Below are 27,083 nucleotides of genomic sequence, written 5' to 3'. Positions count from 1 at the left end.
TCTTTTTACAGGTCTGACTCTACTGCTAACTGTTCTCAGCAGATATGCATTGACCGAGTATGGATGGTACATTCTTCCCACTTCTCTCTCCCCATCCCTCTGCGCGCTGCACGTGCAACTTCTCCAACTTTAAAACATCGGGGGAAAAAAAAGCCTGCCTTTGTTTTTCAAGGAAATTCAGGTAAAAGGAGGGGTGGGGAAATGATATTTTTGACTTTCCTCACAATCCAGACGTTGGAAAGAAAAAGGATTTCCTTTGGGCTGCTGCCACGACTCTGATCTTTTATGCTGATAAAATATTTCCTCCTTTAAAAAAAAAAAAGTTGTGGGAACATCATACCACTTCAGCTTGGAAGGTAAAACTACTCTAACTTTCGAGTTTAAAAAAAAAAAAAAAGTGAGAGGTTTACCTCCCTTTCACACAGAGTTTTCTTCCTAACAGCTCAGGTCTTGCAAACGGGAGCGAGCTGGGTCAGCAGCGCTCTTCTCAGGCTGGCGTGGAGGAGGACTACAGGATCCAGAGGTCTTTGGAAACTCCAGCAGCTCCAAGCTTGTTGGCTACTACGGTTTCCCTGAGGAGTGACGCTGTGAAAACAAACCCTGATTGGTCAGGCCTGAGCTGAATTCTCCATTTATGGACAGATTGCCCAGCCCGAGCCGAGGCTCAGCCAGAGGAGTACTGAGTAAGTAGCCGAAGAAAGAGGAGCGAGGCAGGGCAGCTAGGAAGACGCGCAGAGAGCATCGGACTCACCTAGGCGGACACCAAGCGCCTGGTCCGAGTGGACCCCTGCCCTCGGCAGTATGCGCCTCTCCTGCTAAGTCGTCTCATTCTCGCCCTCACCTAGCGCCGCCGATCCCGCCTGGATGGAGTCCCCCCAGGGTTCCCATTGGCTCCTGTGAGTGCTTGGGTGTCGAGAGCCTGTTTTTGGCGAAGGGAACCAACTTTTGAAGTTCGCCCAGGAGACTCCGTTCCAGCCCCAGCTCCCCGGCAGCCGGACCCGGCAGAGGCGCGACCGCGGCGCGAGTCACCATGGTGAGTTGGCCGCGCCGCGTCCCGGGACGCCTGAGCCTGGGATGGGGCAGGAAGCCCGGGCGCAGGGCACCCACCTTGGGCGCGCTGCCGAGGCCAGGGGTGGAGAAGGTGGACGCGGGAGTCCGCACGTCGCGAGCTCCTGTTTCCTGCTGCTCTCCGTCCACCCGGGCTGGGGGAGAGGAGCGAGGGGCCAAGGAAAACTTTCTTTCGAGTCGCTTTCGGCGTCGCGAAACTTTTTGTGGCCGGCTTGCGATGTCTGCCAGCTGTCGGAAGCGGGAGTGTGGGCCGATCTGGGTCCAGGGGCACGGCCCGCGGGGGTCCCTTTCTTCCTGCTGGGGAGGTGCCCCTCTGGTCCTCCCGGCCGGGGAGGCCGGCGGGCACGTCGGCGCGGCAGCCGGCTGGCTGCGCCCTCCCCGCCCGTCCCCCGGCCGCGCTCCCCTCCCCGCCGGCGGGCACCGGCGCAGGCGGACTCCTCTCCCCGCCGCCCGGCCCGCGCCCGCAGCTGGCCCGCCCGGCAGCGCACGCCGGCGGGGGCGCGCGGGCCGCACAAAGGCAGGCGGGGGCGCCAGGTGGGGGCGCCAGGTGGGCCAAGCACCTGGCGGGGAGCAGGCTGCGGAGAGCGAAGGGGACCGGGGCAGCCGCGAGCTTCGCTGGCCTGGACCTGGCGGGGCGCCGGCCCCCCGCAGGGTCTCTGCGCCGAAAAGGCCGAGTAAACACCCCCCACCCCCAGCCCTCCCCCAAGTGCGAGGTGCCTGGCGCTTTGCGGGGGTACGGCGAACGGTCCGCACGGGAGGAAGTCGAGGGTTTTTGTTCTTTTCCCTTGGGCGCTTTGGGAATATATGGAAGTGGCTGGCTTTTTCTGTGACTTTTCCTCTACCGCCACCTCCCCGCCCCCATCACCTTAGCCCCATCCCTTGGGCTTTGGTGTGGTGTACTTTTCTTTCCGCAGCACAAAAGCAAGGACTCTATTTTGAAGAGATTGGCAGTCCGTCAGAAAAACAAAAAAAGTTCTACTACAAGGCTTCATAGTTTCCACACTTGCTCTTTTCAAATGATCCGGCTGAGGTGGATGAACTGGTCCTCTTCTGGGTGTTGAGTTGTTTTTAATGACAGTGAAAGTGGAGCTCTGTCTAAATGATAACGACTACAGCACTCTTTTAAACATCTGTCCCGCGTAGCAGCCTGAGGCAATCACAGCCAAGGCCCATCGCAACCACATACAACGCTAAAAAGCAGCCCTTGACCCAGTGCTGTGTTTATTCAAAAGAATGATTAAAAAAAAAACAAACAAAATATTTAAAAGGGCATCCTTGACCAAAGCTTTTTCTTTTTCCGGAGTCTAAAATTATGTCACCTTTGCCCCTGCCTAAGAGGACACTTTATCTGGAAATAAATTTCCTCTTTCAGTTTTAAGGTTTAAGAAGTCAGTCTACCCTAAATTATTTTTGGAACCCCGATACAAAACCATTTAATTACCCTGAGTGTGTGTCTGGGTGGAGCTACTTAACTGGGTCACTGCCTAATTGGCCACTTGAACATAAGCAGTGTGATAGTCCTAGGGCTTTAGAATCGCTATAATTATTTTCCATGGTTCAATATCTCTAAAAAAGAACAACATGTTTTTGCCAAGAGCTTAAAGAATCTTACTGAATTTAAATACTTGAGTGGTACCTTGAGAAAATTAACTTCCCCTTAGTTTACTTATTTTTCATGCTGAGCAGACTTGAAAAGTAGTCTAGGATGCCTCTTTTGGAGACCTTGGAAACTCGGTGCTCCATTCGGCCCCATTGCTGTTGAAGTAGATGGTTGGTCAAATGGGCGCAGAGGAGGAGTGTTCTAAGGAAGAGAGTCATTTCCAGGGTTGTGTAGCATGTCTGGCGGAGGACAGGGTGTGACTTACCTGTTGATGGGTGCCCTGCCAACGGCACAGATGGCCATGTTGTGGGCTGCCAGGAGACTATCAGTGCATCAGATACAGTTGCTGAAGCCACAAGTCCTTGACAGAAAAGTTGAAACAGCTGGCTGTCCAGAAATAGATGTGCCATCATTTGATCTGCTGGATTTAGAGTAATTTGGCAAAAATTAAATGAATCATTTCTTCACTGGCTTGAAAAATTGTCTGTTAGATATGTGAAATTGCCTTAGAACAGAGCATCAGCATCTTAAATAGTCAGAAACCTCAGTTATCATGTTTTCTGTTTATGTAAGACCCCTTCAAGCCAAATGAGGCTTCATTTTGTCTCACATCTGCCTGGGTCTGCCCAGCTGCATCCCTCAGCTGCTTAGGACAGGAAGAGAAGGGGCATTGCTCTCAGTGGGTGTGGCTGAGGGTTAGCCTGGAGGATATAATACATCAGGCCCTTGGCTGGGCTGGAGGGAGAGCACCTGTACTGTGGGTTTCTGCGTGTGTGTATGTCATCTCTTAGGAAATCTGGTAGCACGTTAGGAAGGCTCTCCACCTGTACCCAAGGCCCTACCAAGACTCATTCAGCTGTGACTCATGAGGAAGATTGCCATCTTCTGACTCATGAACACAATGTACAGTTTATAGACCTCCTCCTATCTTCCTCCTGAAAACTCACTTTGGGACACTTTTTTCCATCTTTGGAGAACCAGGAACACTACCAGCAATAGTAATTTGTATCTTTTTCCTTAGGAGACTAGACCTGAAAAAAAAAAATTCTCTGCATGTCTTTATAATTTCGTTCATGTTGGTTAGGAGGGTACAACAGTCTCCTTTGACTTTAATAAATAATAATAATACCCATGTAAGCTTTCCTTTGTAGAATATGGCTTTATCATCATCCACAAAGAAAGTTCTGCTTTTGTGGCCATGACCAGTTTGGACTGTCTAATGGACTGGAACCCATGTCTATAGCTCTGTTATATACTTTGGACTCAGAAATTATAATTCATAGGGCTTCTGTGACTTTATACTGAGTTGAGTGAATTTGAATCAGCCGTCACCACAGAATGTGTTCAAGATACGTTCCCTTTTTCTGACTTGCATATTACTTGTGAGTAAATTGCAGATTTTACACATAAAAGTGCACAGGAATAGATTATGAACTTAGAAATCTGATGGATAGCTGACTACAAGGGAGGTAAGTTCCTTTGGGTGAAGGCATGACATGTATTTAGAAAGTCTGGAATCCATTTCAAATGTTTTCTGGGAAGGTAAGCTAGTCCATTCCCACTGATTAGTTTATCAGATTGCTAAGTAGTCTCCTGGCCAAAACAATATTATTCTACAAAACAAAACCAGAAAGGAATGGGATAAAGTGCAGAAAAGTTTTGATGGGGGCAGAGGGGTTAGGGAAAGATCTGGAGTCCAGGCCATTTTCTAGGGGGAAGTGTGAGTGTGCCAGCCTAGTGGGAAATATATGGCCAGCCCAGGGCAAGGAGGGAAGTGGGGCAGTGTATGGAGAGAGATGGAGAAGTGGAGGAAACAGACAGTTGCAGAAGCTGAAAGCCACCTCCTGCACAGTTTTGCCAAGGATTTCAGCTTTCTCAGTGGTTGCAAACTCAAATGTCTAGGAAGGCCAGGATACAATTTTTGATGGAGGCTGGCCTCTAGAGGGTAAATATGGAACGTATGCCCCATCTAAAGAGGCACCATTACTTAACCATATTGCCAAATTGTCTTCTTTTTTGAGAGAAGCTGGAAATCCAGATTTTTATGGCACACTTGCCAATTTTTAAGTGTTCTGATCATTGCTGAGAATCCAGACAAACACCTGCAGTTCAGCTGTTTGCAGCCGCTGTATTGTAAGTCTCAAAGTGGTGTCCTGTGAACCAAGTGCTTCCTTCCATTCACTCACCAACAGGAAGGTCTCAACTTCAGCCACCTACCACAGTAATGGTGTTAGATTTTTATTGATATATCCATACCTTCCCACTGAGTTTCCCTTAAGAGAGGGAGTTGCCGGGTCTTTTCGGCCCGTGGGATATTAAACGGGAAATCTGCATCCAGCTGCTACAATTCGGAGCTATCTAAACACCAGTGTAGATAGTTCTATGAGTGATGAGGCTGTAAACTGAATGTCTCTTTCTTAACCCTTCCAACTCCCTCCTCCAGTGAAATACCCATCCCTCCCACCCCAATATTGCACGATGGACCTCTTTTATTATTCTTTTCCCAGTTGAATCTCGTGAATTCAAGGTCTGTTTCAGGAGTTATCCTTGGGGCTAGATAATGAGCATTTCGTAAATATGACTTGGAATATGCAACTTTTTCCTCCTGTACTTAGTGTTAATGTCATGAACCTGTGTTAAACTAAGATGAACGAGAGAACATGTAGTCCTTCGCATTTCCTGATGAGGAGAGGACCGAGTCTTATTACTTGGTAAGAACTTGCCAAAGCTCTTTTCATCAGCTTCAAAAGGCAGAAATATTTTGAAACCTCTACACAAGTGCAGGTATTATCAGTTTCATAATGAGATAGATAGAAATTATGTACACTCATGATTTTCCAAATTTGAGTCATCTACTATTTTGTTTTTTCAAAGATGCAGCAACTTGTGTTTTTTTTTAATAATTTTTATTTTTTTTTTATTTTTGTGAGGAAGATCAGCCCTGTGCTAACATCTGCCAATCCTCCTCTTTTTTTGCTGAGGAAGACTGGCCCTGGGCTAACATCCGTGCCCATCTTCCTGCACTTCATATGGGACGCCGCCACAGCATGGCTTGACAAGCGGTGCATTGGTGTGCGCCCGGGATCCGAACTGGTGAACCCTGGGCCATCGCAGCGGAGTGCGCACACTTAACCGCTTGCGCCGCCCGGCCGGCCCCAGCAACGTGTTTTTATCAATATGTGATTAAAATGAGTTTCTTCATGGTGAGTTTTTAATTAATTATTTTTCTTACCTTGCTGGGGCTTAATATTTACAGAGCAAATAAGGGGTTAAAGGTTAAATGCCAAAGGTATTAAAAATAAACATCTCAGCCTTATAAGAACATTCTGTAATAATGGTAAACAAGTTTTTGTTTTTAATTTCAACTTCAGAATTTATTTTGGCAGAGACAAAAGGTTTTTGGGCATCCTAGTGGAGTATTTTTTTACATATCTTTATAACAGCCACATTTGAGGGAAGCAGAACTATAACGGTCGTCCCTATAATAGTGACATTGTCTTTGGCAAGCCATGGAACTTACGCTGTACATCTGAGTGAAGTCAGCCCTCCCTTCTGAGTTGCCGCCATGGGAACAACGTCATTAATAGTGTTCAAAGCACTTTTGAATGGTCATTTAAGAAAATCTATTCTTTTACTTCCTTTATGACCTAAAATGTGTGTGTCCAACCTGATCACCTATCTTACCAGAATTTGCACCAGGTCCCTCTCAACTGTTTCCAGATGTTATGTTCTGCCTCACAGGGGGAAACATTGGCCCTACTGAAGATGTGCAATATCATGTAGAACAGGTTCTGGAGGCCAAAGAGGAGGTGGCCCTTTCCAGGAGTAAGTGTCAGAATGGCTCTGAAGGGGGCCACACAGTCTTGGGTGTTTTGAGTTCTGATGTGTTTGTTAAAAATTCATTCATAGCACTTTATAATCGTTTACTACATTGTAGAAAGTAAAACACACGCTACATTGTAGAAAGCCCAAAAGAGAGCTTAAGGGCTCTATCCTAAATCCTTTTGCCTGACTTCCTGGAGAGATCTAGAAGGGTTAAATGACTTGCAAAATCTCAGAGCTAGGTTTTGGCTGAGCTGGTGCCAGAGTCCAGGTTTTCTGATCCCAATCTAATAAGGCTTTTCCCACCAAACCATGATGGTGGATTAGAGTCTATTTCCTTAGAGTCTAGACATGACCAGGTAGCTTTCTTTCTGAGACTCTTCAAAAAACTCTGCTTGGAGATGGAAAGTTGTTACTTATTTTTGATTCATTACTGTATTGACTTTAAAAGATTATAAGAAAGAAATTTAGAAGAATTTGCCCATAATAACACTACCCTAATGGTAATTATTTTCATGGTTTTGGATTTCCTTCTAATCTCTCCCACACACATATCCTTTTTATGTAGTTGTAATTATGGGGCAAATATACAATTTGTGCTGTGTATTTTCCCACTTACTTTATAAATCTTTTTCCTTGGTAAGCATATTTATCATATTTTGGTGGCGGTATAATACTCCCATGTATCCTGATTACTCAACCTGAGTCATAACTGTACAGAGATTTCTTCTCCAGAGTTGTGTACTGGGGAGAGTTCTGCCCTGTACCCACTAGAACTGCTCCGGTCAGTAATAGGCTGCTCAGCCTCCTGTCGCTCCTGATACATGGAGCCCCCTCTTTGGTATAGAGTCTGGAGCAGGATGGGCAGGCGTCGGGTACACTCCACACTCCCAAGTCCTGGCCCAAAGGTAGGTTCCACCGGTGTTCCCCTTGGATTCTGGCATTGACACTCAAATGTGTGACACCAGTGAGTGCTCAGGCCTCTGGCTCCAACTTGGCAAATATGAGTAGTTCTATCAGAGAACCCAGGTGGTTGGAGATATAGAGCTTTGAACCCCACATGGAGAAGACACAGCAATTGTGAAGGAGGTTAGCATACATGCTTGATATGTAGGAATTCTTACCAAATACGGTGCCAACCACTGGGAAATCAAAGATGAGTTCAGCCCTGCCTCTGCTTATGAGAGGCTCATAGTCTAGCGGAGAAATGATAACAAAGAGTTTTCATATACATCATTTCATTTCCTTGCACCAATGATGGTTTTTGTTGCCATTTTGCAGGTAACAAAGTGTAGTGAGGGAAAGAGGATTGTTCAGGGCCATACAACTGGTATGTAATGAACCAGGTCTGCTAACTTTATGCGCTTTCAAAAGTGATTGAATAAATTATTTTTAAAGTTAAAATTTCAGAGTCTGAGTATCTGTATAACACGTCATCATTTCACACACTCCTGAGGGAAGGCAAAGCTAATAAAAAAATCGTATATTTTAGTTAATTTTACTCAACAGTACCAGGGTGAGCTAATTTAGACCTAAGAGCACTGTCTATTGTGAATAATAAGGGTCTGGGTTTTAATTTTCTTGTTTTGGGACTTTGCATATGATGAAATTTGGGGACTAGATGATATCACACTGGGAGCACGCATAAAAGTAAAAGTCATCCTAGAAAGCCCTCTGATCTCAATTAGGTTAAAAAAACAGAAAATAAGATAACTACAAGAAATTTAGCCCTTTAGCCCTTGTATACATGACAGAAAACAGACAAAAAAATTAGGATATCATATCATTAGTCTCTTAGTAATTTAATTGGTGTGACCAGCATTTCATATTGACAGCAATTCAGCATAATATTATTTGGTAACAGAATGATTTGGACAGTGTCAGTGTCTGATTCTAAGGCATTTTCAAAAATAACAAAAAAATAAGATTTTTAGTGTCCCAAGTAGATGCAGACCTTTGTTACAGGAAATTTTCAATTTGAATGTAGAAACACCTATTAAGCTATTTTAGAGTGTAAATAAAGGCAGCTTCCTCTAAGACAGGAATGCTCTAATGCAGAAATATGTCTGCAAAGTGATAGCAATTCTCTGTGTTATTCTCCATAGTTTTAACATGTATTTCCAATTAAGAAGAAAAAATACATAAACCTACAATTCTTCATATAATTTTAGGGGGTTCGTAAACCTCCAAAGCCAGTGCAATATTATCCCAAGAGTTGTAGCCAACATTGTCTTGAGATGAATATTAGGGAGTATGGTCAGTTCTGGACCTACGTCAGGTTATTTTAATGACAGTTGACATATAAATCAGTAGTAAGTCCCATTGAGTGTGTTAGGTAAAGTGTCATTAGAGATTACATCCCAGGATGTTCAGTACATCTTAGCATCTCTTAGTCACCTTTTTTTCACCCTATTGTGTCTGTTAGGGTTTGTTATAACAAACCACCCCAAACTTGGTGGTTTAAATAATAAACATTTATTATTTCTCATGATTTTCTGCAACAGCTGGGCAGTTCTGGGCTGGACTGGCTCATCAGATCCCTGTGGTCAGCTGGTGGCTTGGCTGGGGATGGATGATCTAGGATGGCCTCACTCACGTGTCTGATAGTTGGCACAGTTTCAGTTGGGGCAATGGAGATGACTTGGCTGTATATCTCTTGTCACAACAGGCTAGTCCTGGCTTGTTTGCATAGCAGTGGTCACAAGGTTCCCAAGAACAGTGAAAGAGAAAGCAAGCCCCAGTGCATAAGCGTTTTTTAAACCTCTGCTTACATCATGCTTGCTGTTGTCCCATTGGCCAAAGTGAGTCACACGGCCAAGCCTGGAGTCAGTGTGCGAGAGGCCTACCCAAGGGCTCAGATATAGTTCCCCAGCCTCAACCTTTTCTTTCAGCTTGCCTTGGTTGAGTGATTATGTTGAGGTAGGAATAGATTGAGTGACAGCTTCAGTTTCCCCTGGCCAACCTCTGAACCCCTGCGTATGACAGAAGCCCCCGTGGCTCCTGACACATCCACTGCTGTTTGCCCAAAGCACGAGGAATTGGAACTGCAGTTCTTTTGCATGATGGAGACTCATTATGATTTTTAAATTGCTGTCTTTGTTGGGAAAGAAAGTAAAAGCAGAAGCTAACGACAAGAAAAGTCATTTTCTGTCGGTTAAAGAGAGCTTTGTGAAAATAACAAACATTTTACATGTAAGTCCAAACTGAGACAGCAGTGAATCATGCCAAACCAGCCTGGGCTGGATGGCCTGTTGGACAGAAGGGTGGAATAATACTGTTTGGAACAGGTGGGGACAATACTGCTCGCTGCCTAATTCTGCCTTTTCAGCCAGCACTGAGCTGTCCATGTGGAGAAAGACATTCCTTACACACACAAAAATACTTTTTTGTCTTGGTTGAAAGTCATGTCTTTTGGACTATAAAATGGTTCTCAAAATAACCCCGTGTCAATTCCATATTTTGTGAGCCCCATTCTGTGCTATCTGTGGGCTCCTCAAAAGATGTGAATTGAGTAGGATTAACTTAGCTTTGTGCACAGGTCTCAAAAAAATCCATTAACCTATAGATCTTTCACTTTGACTTGCTCTCTTTCTCCTTTTCTCTTTTTAAATGGAAAATTTAAAACTACACAAAAGGGGAGAAAACTTATCCTCCAATTTCAACAATTGACAACTCATGGGCAATTTTGTTTTCTCTGTTTTGTTAATGTGGTGAATCACATTGATGGATTTGTGGATGTTGAACTATCCTTGCATCCTTGGAGTAAATCCCACTTGATCATGGTGTATGATCCTTTTAATGTATTATTGAATTTGGTTTGTTGAGGATTTTTGCATCTATGTTCATCAGGGATATTGGCCTGTAATTTTCTTGTAGTATCCTTGTCTGGTTTTGGTATCAGGGTAATGCTGGCCTTATAAAATGAGTTTGGAAGTGTTCCCTCCTATTCTATTTTTTGGAAGAATTTGAGAAGGATTGGTATTAATTCTTCTTTAAATCTTTGATTGAATTCACCAGTGAAGCCATCTGATCCTGGACTTTTCTTTGTTGGGAGGTTTCTGATTACTGATTCAATCTCCTTGTTAATAATTGGTCTATTCAGATTTTCTATTTCTGAAAATAGGTTGTATGTTTCTAAGAATTTATCCATTTCTTCTAGGTTGTCTAATTTGTTGGTGCGGAATTGTTCCAATCTTGTTTTCTCTTTTCTCACTTTCCCTTGGTTTATTTTGAAGCAAATCTTAGATATCATATCATTTCATCCTACCTACCTCCATATTACATTAGCTTTTAAATACAGGAAAACTCAGCTCTTGGCACTAACTACTCTTTGGGCTGGAAGAAGGGGTGTGTCTCGGAGAACCACAGCCAGTAGCTTCCCTTTGACTTTCAACAGTAGGGGCTTTGTTTTACAGAACAATGTAGACAGCCCGTCACTGGGTGGACTTCTTAAAGCTTGGCACAGTCTCATCCGCAGGAATATTTGGCAGTGATATCTCAGCATCCATTGTCTTGGTGTGCAGGGCAGGTGTGGCTCTCTACCCTACAGTCCTAGCTCTGTTCAGGCACTACCTTTAGGTATGATGGGTAGAGCCAGTTTGTGGTTATTAGTCTCTTCATTCCTTCTCATCCGTACCCGTATCATGGGGATGGCTGTACAAATAATATTTGTTTCTTTCGACGATCAGATACCTTTAAACGGGGCCGGCCTCGTGGCTTGGCGGTTAAGTGCTTGCGCTCCCCTGCTGGCGGCCCGGGTTCAGATCCCAGGTGCACACCGAGGCACCAGCTTCTCCGACCATGCTGAGGCAGCATCCCACATGCAGCAACTGGAAGGCTGTGCAACTGTGACATACAACTATCTACTGGGGCTTTGGGGGAAAAAAATAAATAAATTAAAAAAAAAAAAGATACCTTTAAACGTAGAATGTCAAGATGAGAAATATCCCGGAGACTACTTGGGGTTGTCTGTGAAATTGTATGCTGAAGTTTGTGTCTGTGTTCATGTGTGCATTTTTTCCTGGGAAGAAGATTCATAAATCCCCAAAGTGGTTCATGGCCTCCACAAATGACCCTCTAAGGTCCAGAGAATTAAGTAGCCTGACCAAAATCAACCCCTGGCAAGTTAATAGAAGAGGTGGCCCTAGAATACAAGTCTCTTGACTCACAATCCAGGGATCTTGGTCCTAAACTTGCTTTAACTGGAAATGTTTGGAAATCAAACATAATAAAGCGTTAGAGAGAAGGGAGGTTGAAAGTGTTAAGTTAAAATCATTTTTTGTAAGATTCCCAGAGATACTAGACCAATATGTTACCATGAGGTAGTGGTGGGTATTATTTATTGACAACTAACTTGATTTTTCATAATAATAATAAAACATAAAAATAGAGTCACAGCATTGGTCTTGTGTTTATTATATTTTTATATTCTCCTGTGATCACAAAGAGAAATACATCCAATACAGACTTCAAATATAAGTCAAGGGCATAAGGTTTTAACTTTATGTAAATAATTGAAAGCTCATTATTTTCCTGGTGAGGATTCATTGTATTAATTATAAAATTAATATTTACTAATGGAGGACACATAAGAAGGAAATTGCTGGACTCCAATAACTGGACTCTGGAGCAGATTTCTGTGCTCTGTTTCTATTATCTAGGACTAGGGCTTGGGGTGTAGAAAAAAAATTGGAACTGGGATAGCCTCTTCCTTCTGCCTCTTCCTTTCCCCTGCCCTCAAGCCCCAACGACACCCTCCATCTATGTAGCTTCCTGTTCTTTCCCCACAAGGCTTTTTCCCTTCTAGATGTCTGCAGGACGGGTGAGGAGGAGGATTGGAGAAGGCAGGAAACATACTCTGCACCTGCTCAGAAGTGAGGACACATAGTTAAGGCTGCCAAAAGAAGAGGGGCTCTCTCCTCCCACCGCAGAGCCCTCTTTCTCCTCCTCGGTTGAACCCTGCTTAGCACCTGTCCAGCAAGTGTGGAGCGCCAATGTGTCAAGAATTGTCTGCTCTACAGAGACAATAAGGCACAGTCATCTTTGTTTGGGGCTATGAATCCGAGTCTTCAGTTTTTGCAGCAGTTGTATTTAAGTGTCAGTTGGCAAAGGTGTATTTTATATACTAGTCCAAATATAAGATGTAGGGAATTGCAAGATTCCACCACCTACTGAGTCCTATGGATTCCACCTCCGAAGCGTGGCTTCAACCTTTTTGCTTTGTCTCTCACCTGGATTGCCTGGCCAAGTTTAACTACTTGCTGTGCCCCTTATAGGTATGGATATTCTCACCTTTGGCTGATGTCTGGCTGCAATCAATTCCTTCCCTTTCCCCATCCCAACAGTCTAATTCTACTTTTAGGCCAGCTCTAATGCCACATTCTTGAGTCTCATAGTTGGAAGTCATCTTGAAAATCCCAGGCTCTTTATCTGCAAAGCTCTTATGAATGTTTATGTGCATTTTAGTTTCCCTTCTGATCAGTTACTTTTCAGGTAGAGTCCTCTCTCATTCTTCTTTGTATCCCACCCCATTTTGTGACCTGTCATACTAGGTATCCAGTTTAAATGTATTGAGGGAAATTTTTAAACGTACTGGGGGGAAAAATGCTTGCATTGCCTTCTGCTGTGTGGGAGTATACATTCTTTCAAACTGCCCCCTAGGTCTTTATCTTGAGTGACAAAAGTAGAGTGCAGAACTGCCAACACTGGGAAGCACTCTTAAAATTCACTCCAATAAACTGCTGCTCTTGGTTACTCTGCTAATGGAATGAATCAGGTAGGAGTGAAGCAGTGAAAGCGCCCTGTGATTCAAATGTCACTGGAGCCTTTGATTTTAGTGGGAATGATGAAGCTGCCTGATCTAGGTGTCACTCCTCGCTTCGTTCAGCATGCCCTTTGAAGAGATGGAATGGTGAGGGCAGAGAGAAGAGGATAAAGATGCATATTAAAAGGGCGCCTGAAAGCCGAGCTGATCATTCACGGAACATTCAGGGAAGGCACGAGAGTCCGTCAGCCCATCATCACACCTTTGTTCACTCATCAGTCAGCTCTAATGTTGAAAGCAGGGCAAACACCCTTCCCCCTGTTGTTTCGGAATCTGTGAAGAAAGATAGTTCTCCCAGAAAATGGAATCTATTGTGTATGTTGCCAGTGATTTTCACAAGTGTGAATGTTTAAGAAATAGGCAAAGATAATAGATGGAAGAAAGGATTGAAAGAATTGAAATGGGATTTTTGTGTGTGTGTGTGTGTGAGGAAGATCAGCCCTGAGCTAACATCCATGCCAATCCTCCTCTTTTTGCTGAGGAAGACTGGCCCTGAGCCAACATCCACCGCCAATCCTCCTCCTTTTTTCTCCCCAAAGCCCCAGTAGATAGTTGTATGTCATAGTTGCACATCCTTCTAGTTGCTGTATGTGGGACGCAGCCTCAGCACGGCCGGAGAAGCCATGCGTCCATGCGCACCCGGGATCCGAACCCGGGCCGCCAGTAGCGAAGCGCGCCCACTTAACCGCTAAGCCATGGGGCCAGCCCCCTGAAATGGGATTTTGAAGCAGACTTTTTATTGCATGTGGTTTTGGAGGACAGGCTGAATTCAGATGTTTAAAATTCACAGGTAATTCAAATACTGGTAAATTCAAACTGTCCTCCTGAAATCTTTGTACTGGAACTCATCAACTAACAAAATGGGCAGATTTTCATTTTTGAGCTTTTTGGAGTATGTTTTCCATGCTCAGCTGCAGGTAGATGGGGTGAGGTATTTGAAGTTCACCAGAGTATGGAAGAAACAGCCTCCAAGGTGAGGCAGGGGGGAATGGGAGAAGTCCAGGTAATTCGTGGGGTCTGGGAAGACTGTATGATCACCAGTTTGAACATTTTGAGTGAGAAATTTTGAGTGGCTTGTAGACCAGGAATGGCCAAGTTGAGACAGGCAAGGTAAATTGGGGCTCTCCTGCCAAGGAGAGGTTTTTAAGTGATATTAATTCATTAAGTATTTGTTTACTGTTCTGTCCTCCCAGACTGTAAACTCCTTAAGGGGACACCACATCACACTCCTTTTTGTATTTCGGTCACCTAGTACAATGTCTGGGGTGTGGTAGAAATCAACGACTTTGCTGAATTGAACCAAACTGTTCCCCACTAGACCAAACGTACGTGGACAGCCGAAAACCTTCCAATGCAACTTGGTTGTAGCAAGGCCGCCTCCAATGAATGAGTGATTGATGAGAGCGGTGGATTAAAGTAGACAGTTAACTAATTGTAAACTGGAAATGTTTTTCCAAGATAAAAATAGCTCCCTCAGATAAAACCAGTAGGGCTTCCTTTTGAGTTTTCTTTTAATAGAACAGGATATTAGCAAGTTCAGCTCAGCTCCTGCAGGCAGACTGCAGAGGAGAGCGGAGTGGGCTGGATTGGCTTCTACATCTGACTCTCATTCCTTTTATTCCAATCCTCCTTCAACGCAGACCAGCAGAGGCTAACTGATTGCCTGAGACCACACAACCAGTCCCAGCTTGTCCCCTTAAGGGGTGGTGCAGCTCTTCCCAGGCAGAAATGGAAACAAAATTCACCAGGCCCCTTAATGAAGAGACGTTCCCAACTCCAAAGGGAACCATTCCAAATCAGGTGTGACCTGTGACCTTGCCCTAGGGCTTTTCTTCACTGTTGCTGGGGAGTGGTTAGGCTGTTTTCAGTGGTATAAAAGATCAATACCAGATTAACACATAGGATAAGAAGATTTTCTTTGTTCAGCTATGCGGCCCTTCAGAATGTAAAACTTCCCCACAAAGTTACTATCTGTTCTGGTTTAAAGAGGAGAATTTATGGCCTTTGCTTTTCTTTAAGCGGACTAACCGCTCACCTGCCCAAGGGGGACCTGGTTTTGCTCTCCTCCACAGGCCAGACTGTCTCCAAGGAGACATGTTAATGGATTAGTTGTTCTGTTTATTCTGCTCCTCAAATTCTCGCATCTTCATTTGCATTGAGAGTAGAACTTTTTTGAGTATCTTGGCATTTCTCTTTGGTTTTGAATGGCTCTTAATGTTTTCTTTTAATGTTTTTTTGAAAAGTTGGTCAACCCTGAGTGATGGGTGTGGCTTTCTCTAAAAAGGAGTTTTTCTGGGTGTGGGATGGAGAAAGTGAGAGGATTTTTTAAAAAAATTATATACACTACGTCTATACTACAACAAACTGTGGATTATTTTGGAGCCTGATATTTATGTGATTATGTTCTCTTGGCTCAAATACTTTAGTTTTGGGGGTTAAAAGATTAATGCATGCAAGGAAATGTTGGTATTTAGCCTGACAAAAACTGCATTTACAGAGCTGTGGTTTGCTTTTCAAAATGTAGAAAAGGTTTGTTTCTTCACCTCTGACAAAGAATTCCAAGTATAAGACTGTTCTGGTTCATGTAGTAAATGCATTTTTATAAGTTCAGTGTAAATGACGCATTTTAGATCAAATAGCTTTATAATGCACCAGGACAGCAATTCTCAATGCAGGGTGGAATCTGACTTTCGGAAAAGGGAAATTAAAGGTAGAAGACGCTTAAGTAGACTGATGTTGGTTAAGTCTAGGTATACTGGCCTCTTTAGAAAAGAAATGCTTTCTTTCCCTGCACCCTGGAGTTTGGGATTTTCAGAGCTGGGAAATCATGTAGTAGAACTTAATGTGATAAATCACTCAGACAAATACAGGATAATGCTAGTTTTGGACATATTTGTAATTATGCAGGGTTATGTGTTGATAAAGAGTTTTCAATGTCTTCAGTTTCTGAGGGTGTTCTGTGCTTTGCATTCTCAGTAATTCCTTCTGGAGACTTTAGCCTTGGGGGGGGGGTGGGATATGCTTCCTTGAATTTAACAGTTTTCCACACCATTGAAGAGAAGAGAATCTGCTATTGGAATGAGCAATTACTGAGGCCCACTCTGTATTGTCCAGCATTTGTACCTCCTTTGAGGTAGGTATTATTTTTCTTGGTTTACAGATGAGGAAGCAATACATGAGTTAGGTAACCTGCTCAAGGTCGCCCATCTGAAAAGTGGCAGAGGACCAATTTAAATTCAGGACAGCCTGGATCTAAGGTCTGCTTTGGAGAGGAGCTGTCTATTCCTAGACACGTACATATTCAAGTTGTGGGTCCCTGGGCTAGCAGCATGGGATGTTACTACAACTGCAAACCTTCAGGCCTCACCCTATACCTACTGATTCTGAATCTGCATTTTAACAAGATCCCCAGGTGATTGCAAAGCACTGGTGCACAGGAACACTGTGGTCCAAGCGAGGTAACTTGACGCCAAACGTGTAGCCAGAGGAATTCTGATGGTTGTGCTCCAGATATCATCTTCCAAGGACAGGGATGCAGCTAAACATCCCTGGCTTTCAGGGATGCAACCAATCGATCGTTTCTAATTATCCTGCTTAAGCAAGAATGACAGGGCAATCAATGCTCAGGAGTGGGACTGAGGGAAAGTTTTCTCCTAGGCAATTCTGGAGTCAGCTGTCCTTAAGTAGATGCACAGGATAGGTGGTTGTAAGCAGTCCATCCAGAATGTCTCCAGGCTGCTGTTGATGCCGAGCTTTCTACCATCACTGATCCCTCGGTGCTTCTGCATTGTTCTTGATAAAATGCTGTGTGTTTGGCAGTTAATAACACCTCACTGGGAGCTAGTCTATTGAATCTTCTCCTTAAAGTGACCAAGAACAGGAGAAGGAAGAAAGAGAGCCAGACTGGAGAATAGCAATAGCATGAAAATAGAGAAGGGCATTGAAAGGAGCCCAACCTCTAGAACATTCCAATCTTGGGGCTGGTGAAAGTATACTTTACCTTCTCCTCCTAACTGGTTTTCCTTTTAGAATTCTGCCAGACATCTAGGCTGGAGACATCAGGGTCCTTGTGTGTCATTCTCCTCCCTTCCAGACTCCTGCTGGTTCCCAAGCCCTGTGAGTATGTCTTCACAGTGCTCTCTCTTCCTTTTTGCACCTGTCATTCTCGTTTGAATCTGCATTATCTCACACTGGGACCATTACAAGAATTTCTTAAGTGATCCTCACTCTCTTCCCTCTGAAATGTAAACAGCACTGCCAGAATCATCTTCCGGGTAATACAGCATTGCACCTGTCACTTTTACTTAAAAACTCTCAGCGCATACTGAGAACAGGCTAAAGCCCAAAATGCGGGACTGTCTCAAATCTATTCCAGACTGCCTCTGTCCAACTCTTATTTTCCAATAGCCCTTCTGGAATATGAAAAACCCATCAGGGCAGCCTGAATGCCTTGTTTCCACTATTCGCTCCTAGCCCAGTGCCTGCACACAATTCGTTCTCCATAAATACTGATTGATTAAATGAATGAATGAATGAGCTGATTCTCATGTCGACATTTTATAGTCTGGCTAGAATATTCTCCTTGATCAGGCCATTTTCCATGACTGCACTTCTCTTCCCTTTCTTGCCATTTATCGGAATCCTCTGAGGCCCAATAAAGGCTCATTTCCTGGAAACCTTTGATTTAGCTCTCTGAGATGATTTCTTCTTTATATCATAGCCCTTGTCATGGAGTTATTTACTTGGTGCTTAATTATGTGTAATCTTGCTTTTCTATCTGTGTATGAGTCAGACTGCCCAGAAAGACTGTAAGCCCCTTGAGGTCAGAAGTGATTTACATTTCTTTATCCTCGGAACTCACCATCTTTCCCTTTGGCCTTGCTGCATTCCTGTGCGCCCTCCTCATTCCGACTCCCTCACAGCTCTTCCACAACACTTGCATTGGATATTATGGTTGCTTGTGGATCAGGCACCTCCTCCCCTCAGGAAGGCATGTGGTCCCTGGGGGCAGGTACTGCGTCATCTGCTTTCTTTGGGTGTCATCTATGGTTGTTGAATGATGGATGCTATAAGCTTTGTCCTTTTGAATTTTGTCTTCCTTTTCCTTCTGCTTGGTTCTTAGAACTCCCATTTCTCCACTTCTGCAAGCATGATCATAGTGGCTAAAAGTTAATGCTCCTGTGACTCAGTGTGCCCTCCAGCGAGGGTGTGCAGGTGAGTCAGGAGCCACCTCAGACGCAGTGGTGGATCTGTTCCGCCCTGAGGAGGAGGCAGGAGCTTGCCTGGTGATCAGGAAAGAGGTTTTTCCCCTCATTGTTTCCTGGAACTGAGTAGAGCAAATTATTTAACTCTCTGTACTTCAATTTCATTTTTTTAAAAAAGGAAGTAAGAATAGTTTACATTCTTTTTCCTAATGGTGCAGCATTGAATGTTAATAAGAACATTATAAAATGCTTTGAATCCAATCATTGAGACATGTAAAGTACCACACTTCCATCACGCCTGACGCTCTGAGGACGTCCCTCCTTTCTGGTTCTCCTGCCCTCCTGTCCCCAGTACAATTACTTTGTTGTTAGTGCCCATTGAGTCAATTCCAACTCCTAGCGACCCTGTGTACAGCAGAGCGGAACCCTGCCCCGTCTTTTTGCACCATCCTCTCACCTGGCGCTGTATCAGGCAATGCTCTGCTGCTATTCATAGTGTTTTCATGGCCAATTTTTTCAGAAGTGGATGGCCAGGTCCTTCTTCCCAGTCTGTGTTAATTTGGAAGCTCTTCTGAAACCTATCCACCATGGGTGACCCTGCGAGTGTTTCAAATACTGGGGGCATAGCTTTTAGTATCACAGTCACATGCAGTCCCCATAGTAGGACAACTGACAGATGGGTGGTGTGGTTCCCTGACAGGGAAGAGAATCCAGGCCACACGGTGAGAGTGCAGCATCCTAACCACTAGCCCACCAAATCTAGTTACTTGGTGGCCAATACAGTTACTACATTATTTTTCAAACTTGTTCAAGTCCTGGTTCACGAAACTTTAGGGAAACCATGCCATTTACTTCTAGTGTTTTAACAGATTGTTTTTGAAAGAGTTACTTGTTACCTGTTAAGGAAATACATCAAAATTGGAATCAATTGAATACAGTTAGAAATGTGTCAAGAAAACAGACACATCTCTGCTTGATCTGCCCAGCTTCAAACTTGCACATCTACTTGTTGGGGGAGGTACAAATGGCAGAAAAGAGAAATCACAGAATGAAATGAATTAGTAATGAATTTGTTGAATTTGGGCAGGGTAGCTTGCCTGTTTGAAAAATTCTTGGCAAAATTTCTCATCACCCTCCTCCCTAGTTGGCTGGGTAATTTAAAGTAGGTTTATTGCATTTGAATTTTCTGAATAGAGTGAGTTCAAGTCACTCTTTTGTATATGGTAGATTGTTCGAAGTGCATTACTGAGAACGGGGAAGGACACCCTTTTCTGCCTTGCTCCTTGGCTGGAGGAAGCACAGCCTTGTCTAGAAGCATGCTAAACACATGATTATATTCATTTTGTACACATGACAAAATCTTCTGTTAGAAAATTATAATTGCAAGTAGAAATAATAAAGAAGTTCTTAGATGTTCATATGAGAAGTTATGGGAGGAAAATAAAATAATTAATTACTAACCAAGATAAGGTTTCTAATGATCCTTTTACCCTCCTCCCCGCACCCTGCCCCAGCCTGGGTACCCACTCTCCATGCCCAAGTCTTGGATAACTTTCTAGATCTAGGCTCAACAAAATCCCGTCCCCTCAAACAAACCTTCCCAGACAGACTCCTTCCTTTTCCGTTATGTCCATGGTACATTATTTGAAATGCTCTTACTTCCTATGTCATTGTCTCTCTTGTGTCAGAATCATCAGGATTCTATGTCTCATTAAGATGCGGAACTCTGGGGCCAGCCCGGTGGCAGCGTAGTGGTTAAGTACCCATGCTCCGCTTTGGTGGCCCCGGGGTTCTTGGGTTTGGATCCCAGGCATGGACCTAGCCAAGCCATGCTGTGGTGGCATCCCATATACAAAATAGAGGAAGAGGGGCACAGATGTTAGCTCAGGGCTAATCTTCCTCAGCAAAAGAGGAAGATTGGGAACAGATGTTAGCTCAGGGCTAATCTTCCTCACCAAAAAAAAAAAAAAAAAAAAGATGTGGAACTCTTGAGACGAGGAAGATGTTTCTGGACATTAGCCAATGGTCTCAATCTAGTTGAGAAGCACTTGTGGAGCTTTTAAAAAATGTCAGTCCCTGGACTCCATCCTAGACCAGTTGAAATCAGAGTCCCTGGGGGTGGGACTCAGACACAGCTGTATTACTTTTCAAAGTTTCCTGGGTGATTCCTAAAAGCAGCCAGGGTTGAGAGCCACTGTTAGTAGATATTTAAGAATTGTTGACTATGCCAAAATTTGGTGCAACATTAAATGCAAACTACTCAGGATGTATTTTTACCATGCTGCAGCAAACCACCGAACTTATGAGGTTTAGGGGGTTTTTTTGGCTGGAGGAGGAGGGAGGGATAGGGGAGAGTATTTGCTTAATACATTTGACTTCTATAAAAAAGAGACTGGTTCCCACGGCGGGACGGCCTGGTGGTGTAGTGGTTAAGTTCATGCGCTCCGCTTCTGCAGCCCAGGGTTCGAAGGTTAGGATCCTGGGCGTGGACCCACACACCGCTTATCAAGCCATGCTGTGGCAGGCATCCCACATATAAAGTAGAGGAAGATGGGCAGGGATGTTAGTCCAAGGCCAATCCTCCTCAGCAAAAAGAGGAGGATTGGCAACAGATGTTAGCTGGGGGCTAACCTTCCTCATCCGGAAAAAAAAAAAAAAAGAGAGAGAGAGAAAGAGAGACTGGTTCCTAGGGGACTTGACAAAAGAGGAACCTTCGTGTGAACAGCACCCAGGGCCATCGGTGATGGCAAGGCTGTAGCAGGCTGGCTAATGCTTGCAACCTGAATCCTTCTGTCCCCTCCCCACTTTGGCTTTGTACCCTAGACCAGAGGACTCCAAAACTGGGTGGAGTATCAATTTACCTGGGTAGGTGACTCAGTAGGTTTGGGATAAGGCTCAGGAATCTCTTTTGCACAAGGATTCCAGGTGATTCCAGTGGGAAATCTAATAGCTGAGAACTAGTGCTCTACAGCTCTGTGGAACTGAAAATGATCTGGTCTTGTATCATAAGCACTGGGTCTTTTTTGTCTTTCCTAAATTGTCTTACTTATTCCCCAAATTGTATAATCATATATATATTTTCTCTAGAACTTTTATGTATCATTGAAGTGTAGCTCCTTATATTGTCTGAAATTTACTTTTCTGGAGTAAGGGACTGCACTGCATAACTTAAATGTCAGGCAAGATTTTAAAAATTCTTCAGAAAGGCCCTTTGATGATTGTGTGAAGGCAGGGAAAGCCCTCCTCCTCTTTGAGCCTTTACACTTTGCCCTGTTCTCCTCCCCTTGTATCTCAACCTTGCACCCCAGGCTTTTGCGCTCACCTCTGCACGTCCTTGGAGCTGAGTTTGGAGCTCTCCTGATTCTGAAGAATTCAACAGTGACCTCTTTTTCCTTTGAAGAAAGATACTTTGTAAGTCCAAGTACATTTATTCCCACTTAACTAATGTAAGTTCCATACACTGAATTCCATTATGCATATTTTTATCCTGGTTGCTATATATTCAAATTGCAACTTTCTCCAGTTGAGGATATTTAGGGGGAAAAAAAATCCCTGGAAGGGAGATGAAAAGGGAAAAATAGATGAATCAAAATCAGGAATGCTTAGGAAGGGAGCCTCAAGTCCCTAGAAGTGCACTTCTCTGTCTGTTGGGAGGGGCTTTGGCCTGGAAGTCAACAGAAGGCTGGACAACTCTGGGTGTCAGGCGAGTGGATTTGAGAGATACCAACTCCACAATACGGAATACATCTTGTCAAAGATTTTCCACCTCAAGTAACCAAGTTACCTTGTATCTCTGGCTCTACTCGGGAACTAGAAGGTCAGTTGAACATTTGGTTAGAGAACCAGGCACAGGGAAACACACATCTCTTATTACACATAAAATCTATATCCGAGCATTATTAATTCAATATCACTTATTAGACTCACTGGAGAGGAGGACCCTGAGAGATTTCAATCTAGCAAGGGATGATAAAGTGGAAGTTAAGAGTTTAGTACCCATTATTGCTAATTCAAGATGTATAAAATATAATTGATGTTTTCTTAATAGGGTATTGTCCCTATTATTTAGTGTCTGTTTAAAAATGCTGGTGAGATATTCGTAGTTTCACTCCTGTTTTTGGTCCTCTTGCATGGTTTTTCCCCTAGCATCCTAAATGTTTAGCGACAGGGGCTTTTGGCAACCTGGTTCCTCCTGCCATTGGGAAGTGGTTACATGTTAGAGAGGGTTGAAACTCTTCTGTGGTCTTTCCCTGGTCGGCAGGCTAGGTGGTCACCAGCTCCATTGCTCCTGAGAGCCCATAGAGACAGTCCTGGGGGGAGCTGAGTATCTGCCTGGGGGGCAGAGTTGGCTCAGTGTTTCATGGAGTGAGCTCAGGGAGAGGTGTTCTGAAACCACAGCGGAGCAATCTTCTGTTTCCCACTTCCCACTTCATAATTCAGCAGACGATGTGCCTGCATGGATTGATCATATAGTCCTCTCCCTGACCAACAGGTTGAAAAGAAATTTTGCTCAGCACAGATCTAGGAGTCAGGAATGTACTGTGTGCCGAGTAAAACATTTCAACTCTTCTTTGAAGCAAAAGGAAAGTTTCCACACTGATTTAGTGTACATGGCTATTGTAAAAAATTCCTGTTAATAAAAACAGAAATTCGGATAGAAATAGAAGAGGCTACCAAATTCCTAAGCCATCTATTAATTTCTTTTTTCAAACTTAATTCCATTTGCTTTGCCTCACAATGCAGTTATTGCTGTGGGGCCACTTTAGTTCCACCTAGTAGCTGAATCTGCAAATATCACAAAGCTTTACTTCCTTCGGTAGGATTTAGTTTGATTAACTGACACTCCTGGGTGACATTTCTCAGTTGAGTAGGAGGAAAAAAAAATGAGGTGAATTTAACCACATTAGCCACCCATCATGGATGGGGCAATGAAGGGAGTGTGTCTAAGTGATTTATTTGCCTTATTACATAAGTGAAGATGTTTCTGAGCTTGGATTTTACCTTGTCCTATAAGAACTTTATGAGCAAGATATTTTAGACTATGGTATTGAGTGTTCTTTTCAGTCTGGTACTGCAGGCTGAGGGTCTATTTTCTGCCAAATGTGAAATAGTAGAGCAGAATAAAACCATGTGCTTCCCATTATAAAAATGTTATCTGATGGATGTTCATGTTTAGAAAAATCATAATCAAACTCACCATTTGTAGATATAGATAACACAGCTCCTTTGGCAAACAAAATTGCTTTCATCATAATTGCTTGCCTTTATGTGTTTTATTTTCATATCTCTAGTAAACTTGATTTGGTTATACTTAACCATTCAGTGGAAATTTGTAGTATGGAGTCTGGTTTGAGTCCTGGCTCTTATAATTTTAGAGCAATTCCCTCAGTTTTCCCATCTGTAAAGTGGAAATGTTCATAATATTCATAATAATAAATCACTTCCTACAGTTGTTGTAAGAATCAAGTCAAATAAATTATCTGGAAGTGTAAATAACTTGATAATTGTAAGGAAGTATTATATAAGCATAGATTTTCTTTAAAACTAAGGGGTCCTCAGGGGTGTGCTATATGAAGTACTAGAGGTACCAGAGAGTTTTCCAGATGGTCCAACATATGTCCAAAATTCAAGTCCTATTAAAAACACGTATTTTAATAATAAAAGACACTTGTCGTGGCATTCTGAGATCTAGATTTAAAGGGACTTCTGTCAACATTCAACAATTTTTTTTTTTTAATCCAGGAAAAAGCTTCAAGATTTTCTCTTGCTTTTGGTATTTACTGGATGTAGTGAGGGAGAGGAGTAGCAAACAGGAGTCACTGCAGGACTGGTCCTTTTGTGTCACCAGAGAGATTCCCACACGACACCACCAGGAGGTTATCACCTGAGGAGGCATCAGATGCGTGTGTGCAAACAGCACTGCACGTATTTTGAATGCCACCTGTAGCATTCCTCTGTGTACATTAGGGCCATGCACTGTTTCAGATGATAAAGGTTCTCTTCCACCATTCGCAAGAGGACTCATTCGAATTTATTAGCTTTTTTCCCCCGTCTTGCCTGCCAAAGTTTATTGGTAAATAAATACTTAGGCTGCTTAGCAGTGGCTGTTCTCTGGGGCGTGGAGTGTAATACAGTTTAAGTGCCGGTCCCTCCTAGCCTCCAAATACCTGGGAAAAACAGGTGCTGGACTTCAAAGAGATCTGGAAGTGAGCCTGGCCAGGCCTCCCCTGCTTTTCCAGCCCTGACCATCATGTGGCAAGTGCATGGGACAACAATGAAAAGCAGCCCTTGATGCAGAACCGACTGGGTTTTTTATTAATTCTTATTCAGCCCAGATCTGTTGATGTAAAAAACATGCTCTCATCATCACTTGCTTCCTTCAAAATCCCTAAAATCTTGTATTCTGATAGTATTTGGTGGATCACATCTCATACTGTAGCAGCCTGTACTTGCCAGTGAAGTGTCTGAAAGTGATTTCAAGTAATTTTAACACTCTTTGATGAACATCCACCTTTCAGTACATACCAAGAATAATACATATATCCACCAAGTTGTGCCAAATCTTGTTCTTTTCTCTTTTTGAATTTTAACATCAAATTTGTACTTTGTTTAATAATAAAAGTATAAAGCCATGAGCTATGCAAGGAATGAATAAAGATTATTCTCAGTAGGCTTGTGTCCACATGAATGCGTTTGCTTTTTTCTTTCGTAGTTTGAGCCATTGTGATGTGAATATTCTCTTTGATAGTCTTTGATTGCATTACATTATTCTTATAAAAGATATTAAAGACTGCTAAATTTTTATACTAATAAATTTGTTAAAACTTTCTCAGCAATATTCACAGCAAGGAGGGATTGGTGGATGTGTTTTTGCAAATAAACTTTCTTTGTCTGCTTAGTAATTTCCTTCCAGGTTTCTGGAAGTGTCACCCATAAATGACACATATGGGTGGATGGAGTAAAATGATGGAGATCTTTATACCAATGTGATAAGTAAATAGTTCTAATAGTCAATGTTAAAGAGTTGGCAGTGTTTCTCAGATTCCCTACTATTTTTGATGCTGCCAGACTGAACAAAAGACCTGGCAGTGAGAATCGAAGGGGCTGCTGATCTCTGCCAAGTGATTTCTGTGTAATCATCTTACGAAGACCTAACAGGCTTTGGAGAATATTTGGATGAAGTTGGTGGCAGTTTTATTGCTTCCCTCCGACTCTGCTTTGGGCCTGTAGCAGTTTCTGCCACTTTGTCACCAGTGGAAAAAAAATGCTCTTATCATAGTGGAAAAAGGTGACCATCAGTAGCATTTTCCTGTATTCATCTCAGAAATCGTCTATAACAGTCATATTTTGAAGAGCAAAGCATTCTGTTGCTGTAGATTGGCTCTGAGACATTGATGACTTATTCTGATTTGAAATTATCCGTCATAAGAATGAGCAGCGTGAACAGAAGCTAGCAGTGGGGTTATGTGGAGGTCTTCTGGGCCCCAACTTTCCTTTTGGTCTTACAGTCCTGCCAGACTCTGGGCCCGAGGGAGGCAGAGGTTCTGTGCTGTTCACCACTTTTTTCTCCAGAATCTGGTTCAGTGCCTGGCGTAGAGTAGGAGCTCAGTTTGTTTAATTAATTAATTAATTAATTGATTGAGTGAATGAAAACCAAGTAGAAAAGGAGATCCTGGGAGCAGCTGCAAGAGGATATTCCCATAATCAATTGCATTTTGTTTGTTTGTTTGGTTGGTTGGTTGGTTTTCAAAGGCCAAGACTATAGGGAAAATCCCACCAGACTCTAGTCTTCATGTGGTTGTTGTTTGTTTACGATGTGGTGGGTGGAATGAAGGTGTCCTTTCCCCATCCTAGCACCACACCTCTTGTGTTGCGTCTTGGGTATCACCAACCCCACTTTGTCCCCTTGTTGCTGCTGTCCTCTGCTACTCAGAGATACCCAGTATTGGTAGACATTTAGATTATTTCCATTTTTGTTAAACACTTCTACTATTTCTGTCGAGCGGATTTTGTGAAGCGGGATGGGCTGCTTCATAGGGTCTATGCATACGACACTCTGAGAAGAACTCCGTAATTGGCTTCCAGAAAGGTTTTGCCTATTTACGTGCTCAACAAGGGCATAAATGAGTGGAGACTTATGAAAATAAAGTAACATTTTGGAATTATTGGAGGATAATTCCAAGTAACTAAAAAGTCACTGCCTGTAAGCTCACAAAAATTTTGAGGACAAGAGATTCTTTATGTTTTAATATCCCGCTCTGCACAGTTAACCGATGAATGTAATTGACCTATTCAGTCAGGCAGTCTCTTACCTTTCATACTCTTCCCTATTACCTGGGCATATTTCCAGGGGGTTTCAGAGGAAGAAAAAGTAGCTCTTTCCTATGAGGATGTGCTAGTTCCAAAGTGTTTACTTAGACACATGGCGGAAGCTCAAAAGGTATTTATTGAACTCACTCCTGTGTTCAGCTCTCAACCTTAAACATTATACCAATAAAGAAAAAAAGGAAGAAAAACTAGAGGCTGAAATCAAGGCGGGAAGAGAGTAGATCTAGAAAAAAGGACA

The 27,083-nt window shown here is 43.2% G+C and overlaps 1 protein-coding gene across 1 annotated transcript in view; it reads left to right on the top strand.

Moving 5' to 3' along the window:
* The first annotated feature begins 671 nt into the window (after window positions 1-671).
* MYO1E (myosin IE) overlaps window positions 672-27,083 on the top strand; it is a 190,200-nt gene continuing 163,788 nt past the window's right edge. Inside the window, exon 1 of the mRNA XM_058541711.1 lies at window positions 672-1,033. Coding sequence (XP_058397694.1) covers window positions 1,031-1,033 — 3 coding nt within the window. The 5' untranslated portion in view covers window positions 672-1,030. The remainder of the gene's footprint in view (window positions 1,034-27,083) is intronic.

The sequence above is a fragment of the Diceros bicornis genome, chromosome 5 (genome assembly GCF_020826845.1).
Source record: "Diceros bicornis minor isolate mBicDic1 chromosome 5, mDicBic1.mat.cur, whole genome shotgun sequence".
NCBI classification, from domain to species: domain Eukaryota; kingdom Metazoa; phylum Chordata; class Mammalia; order Perissodactyla; family Rhinocerotidae; genus Diceros; species Diceros bicornis.
This window is presented reverse-complemented; position numbering and strand designations above follow the sequence as displayed.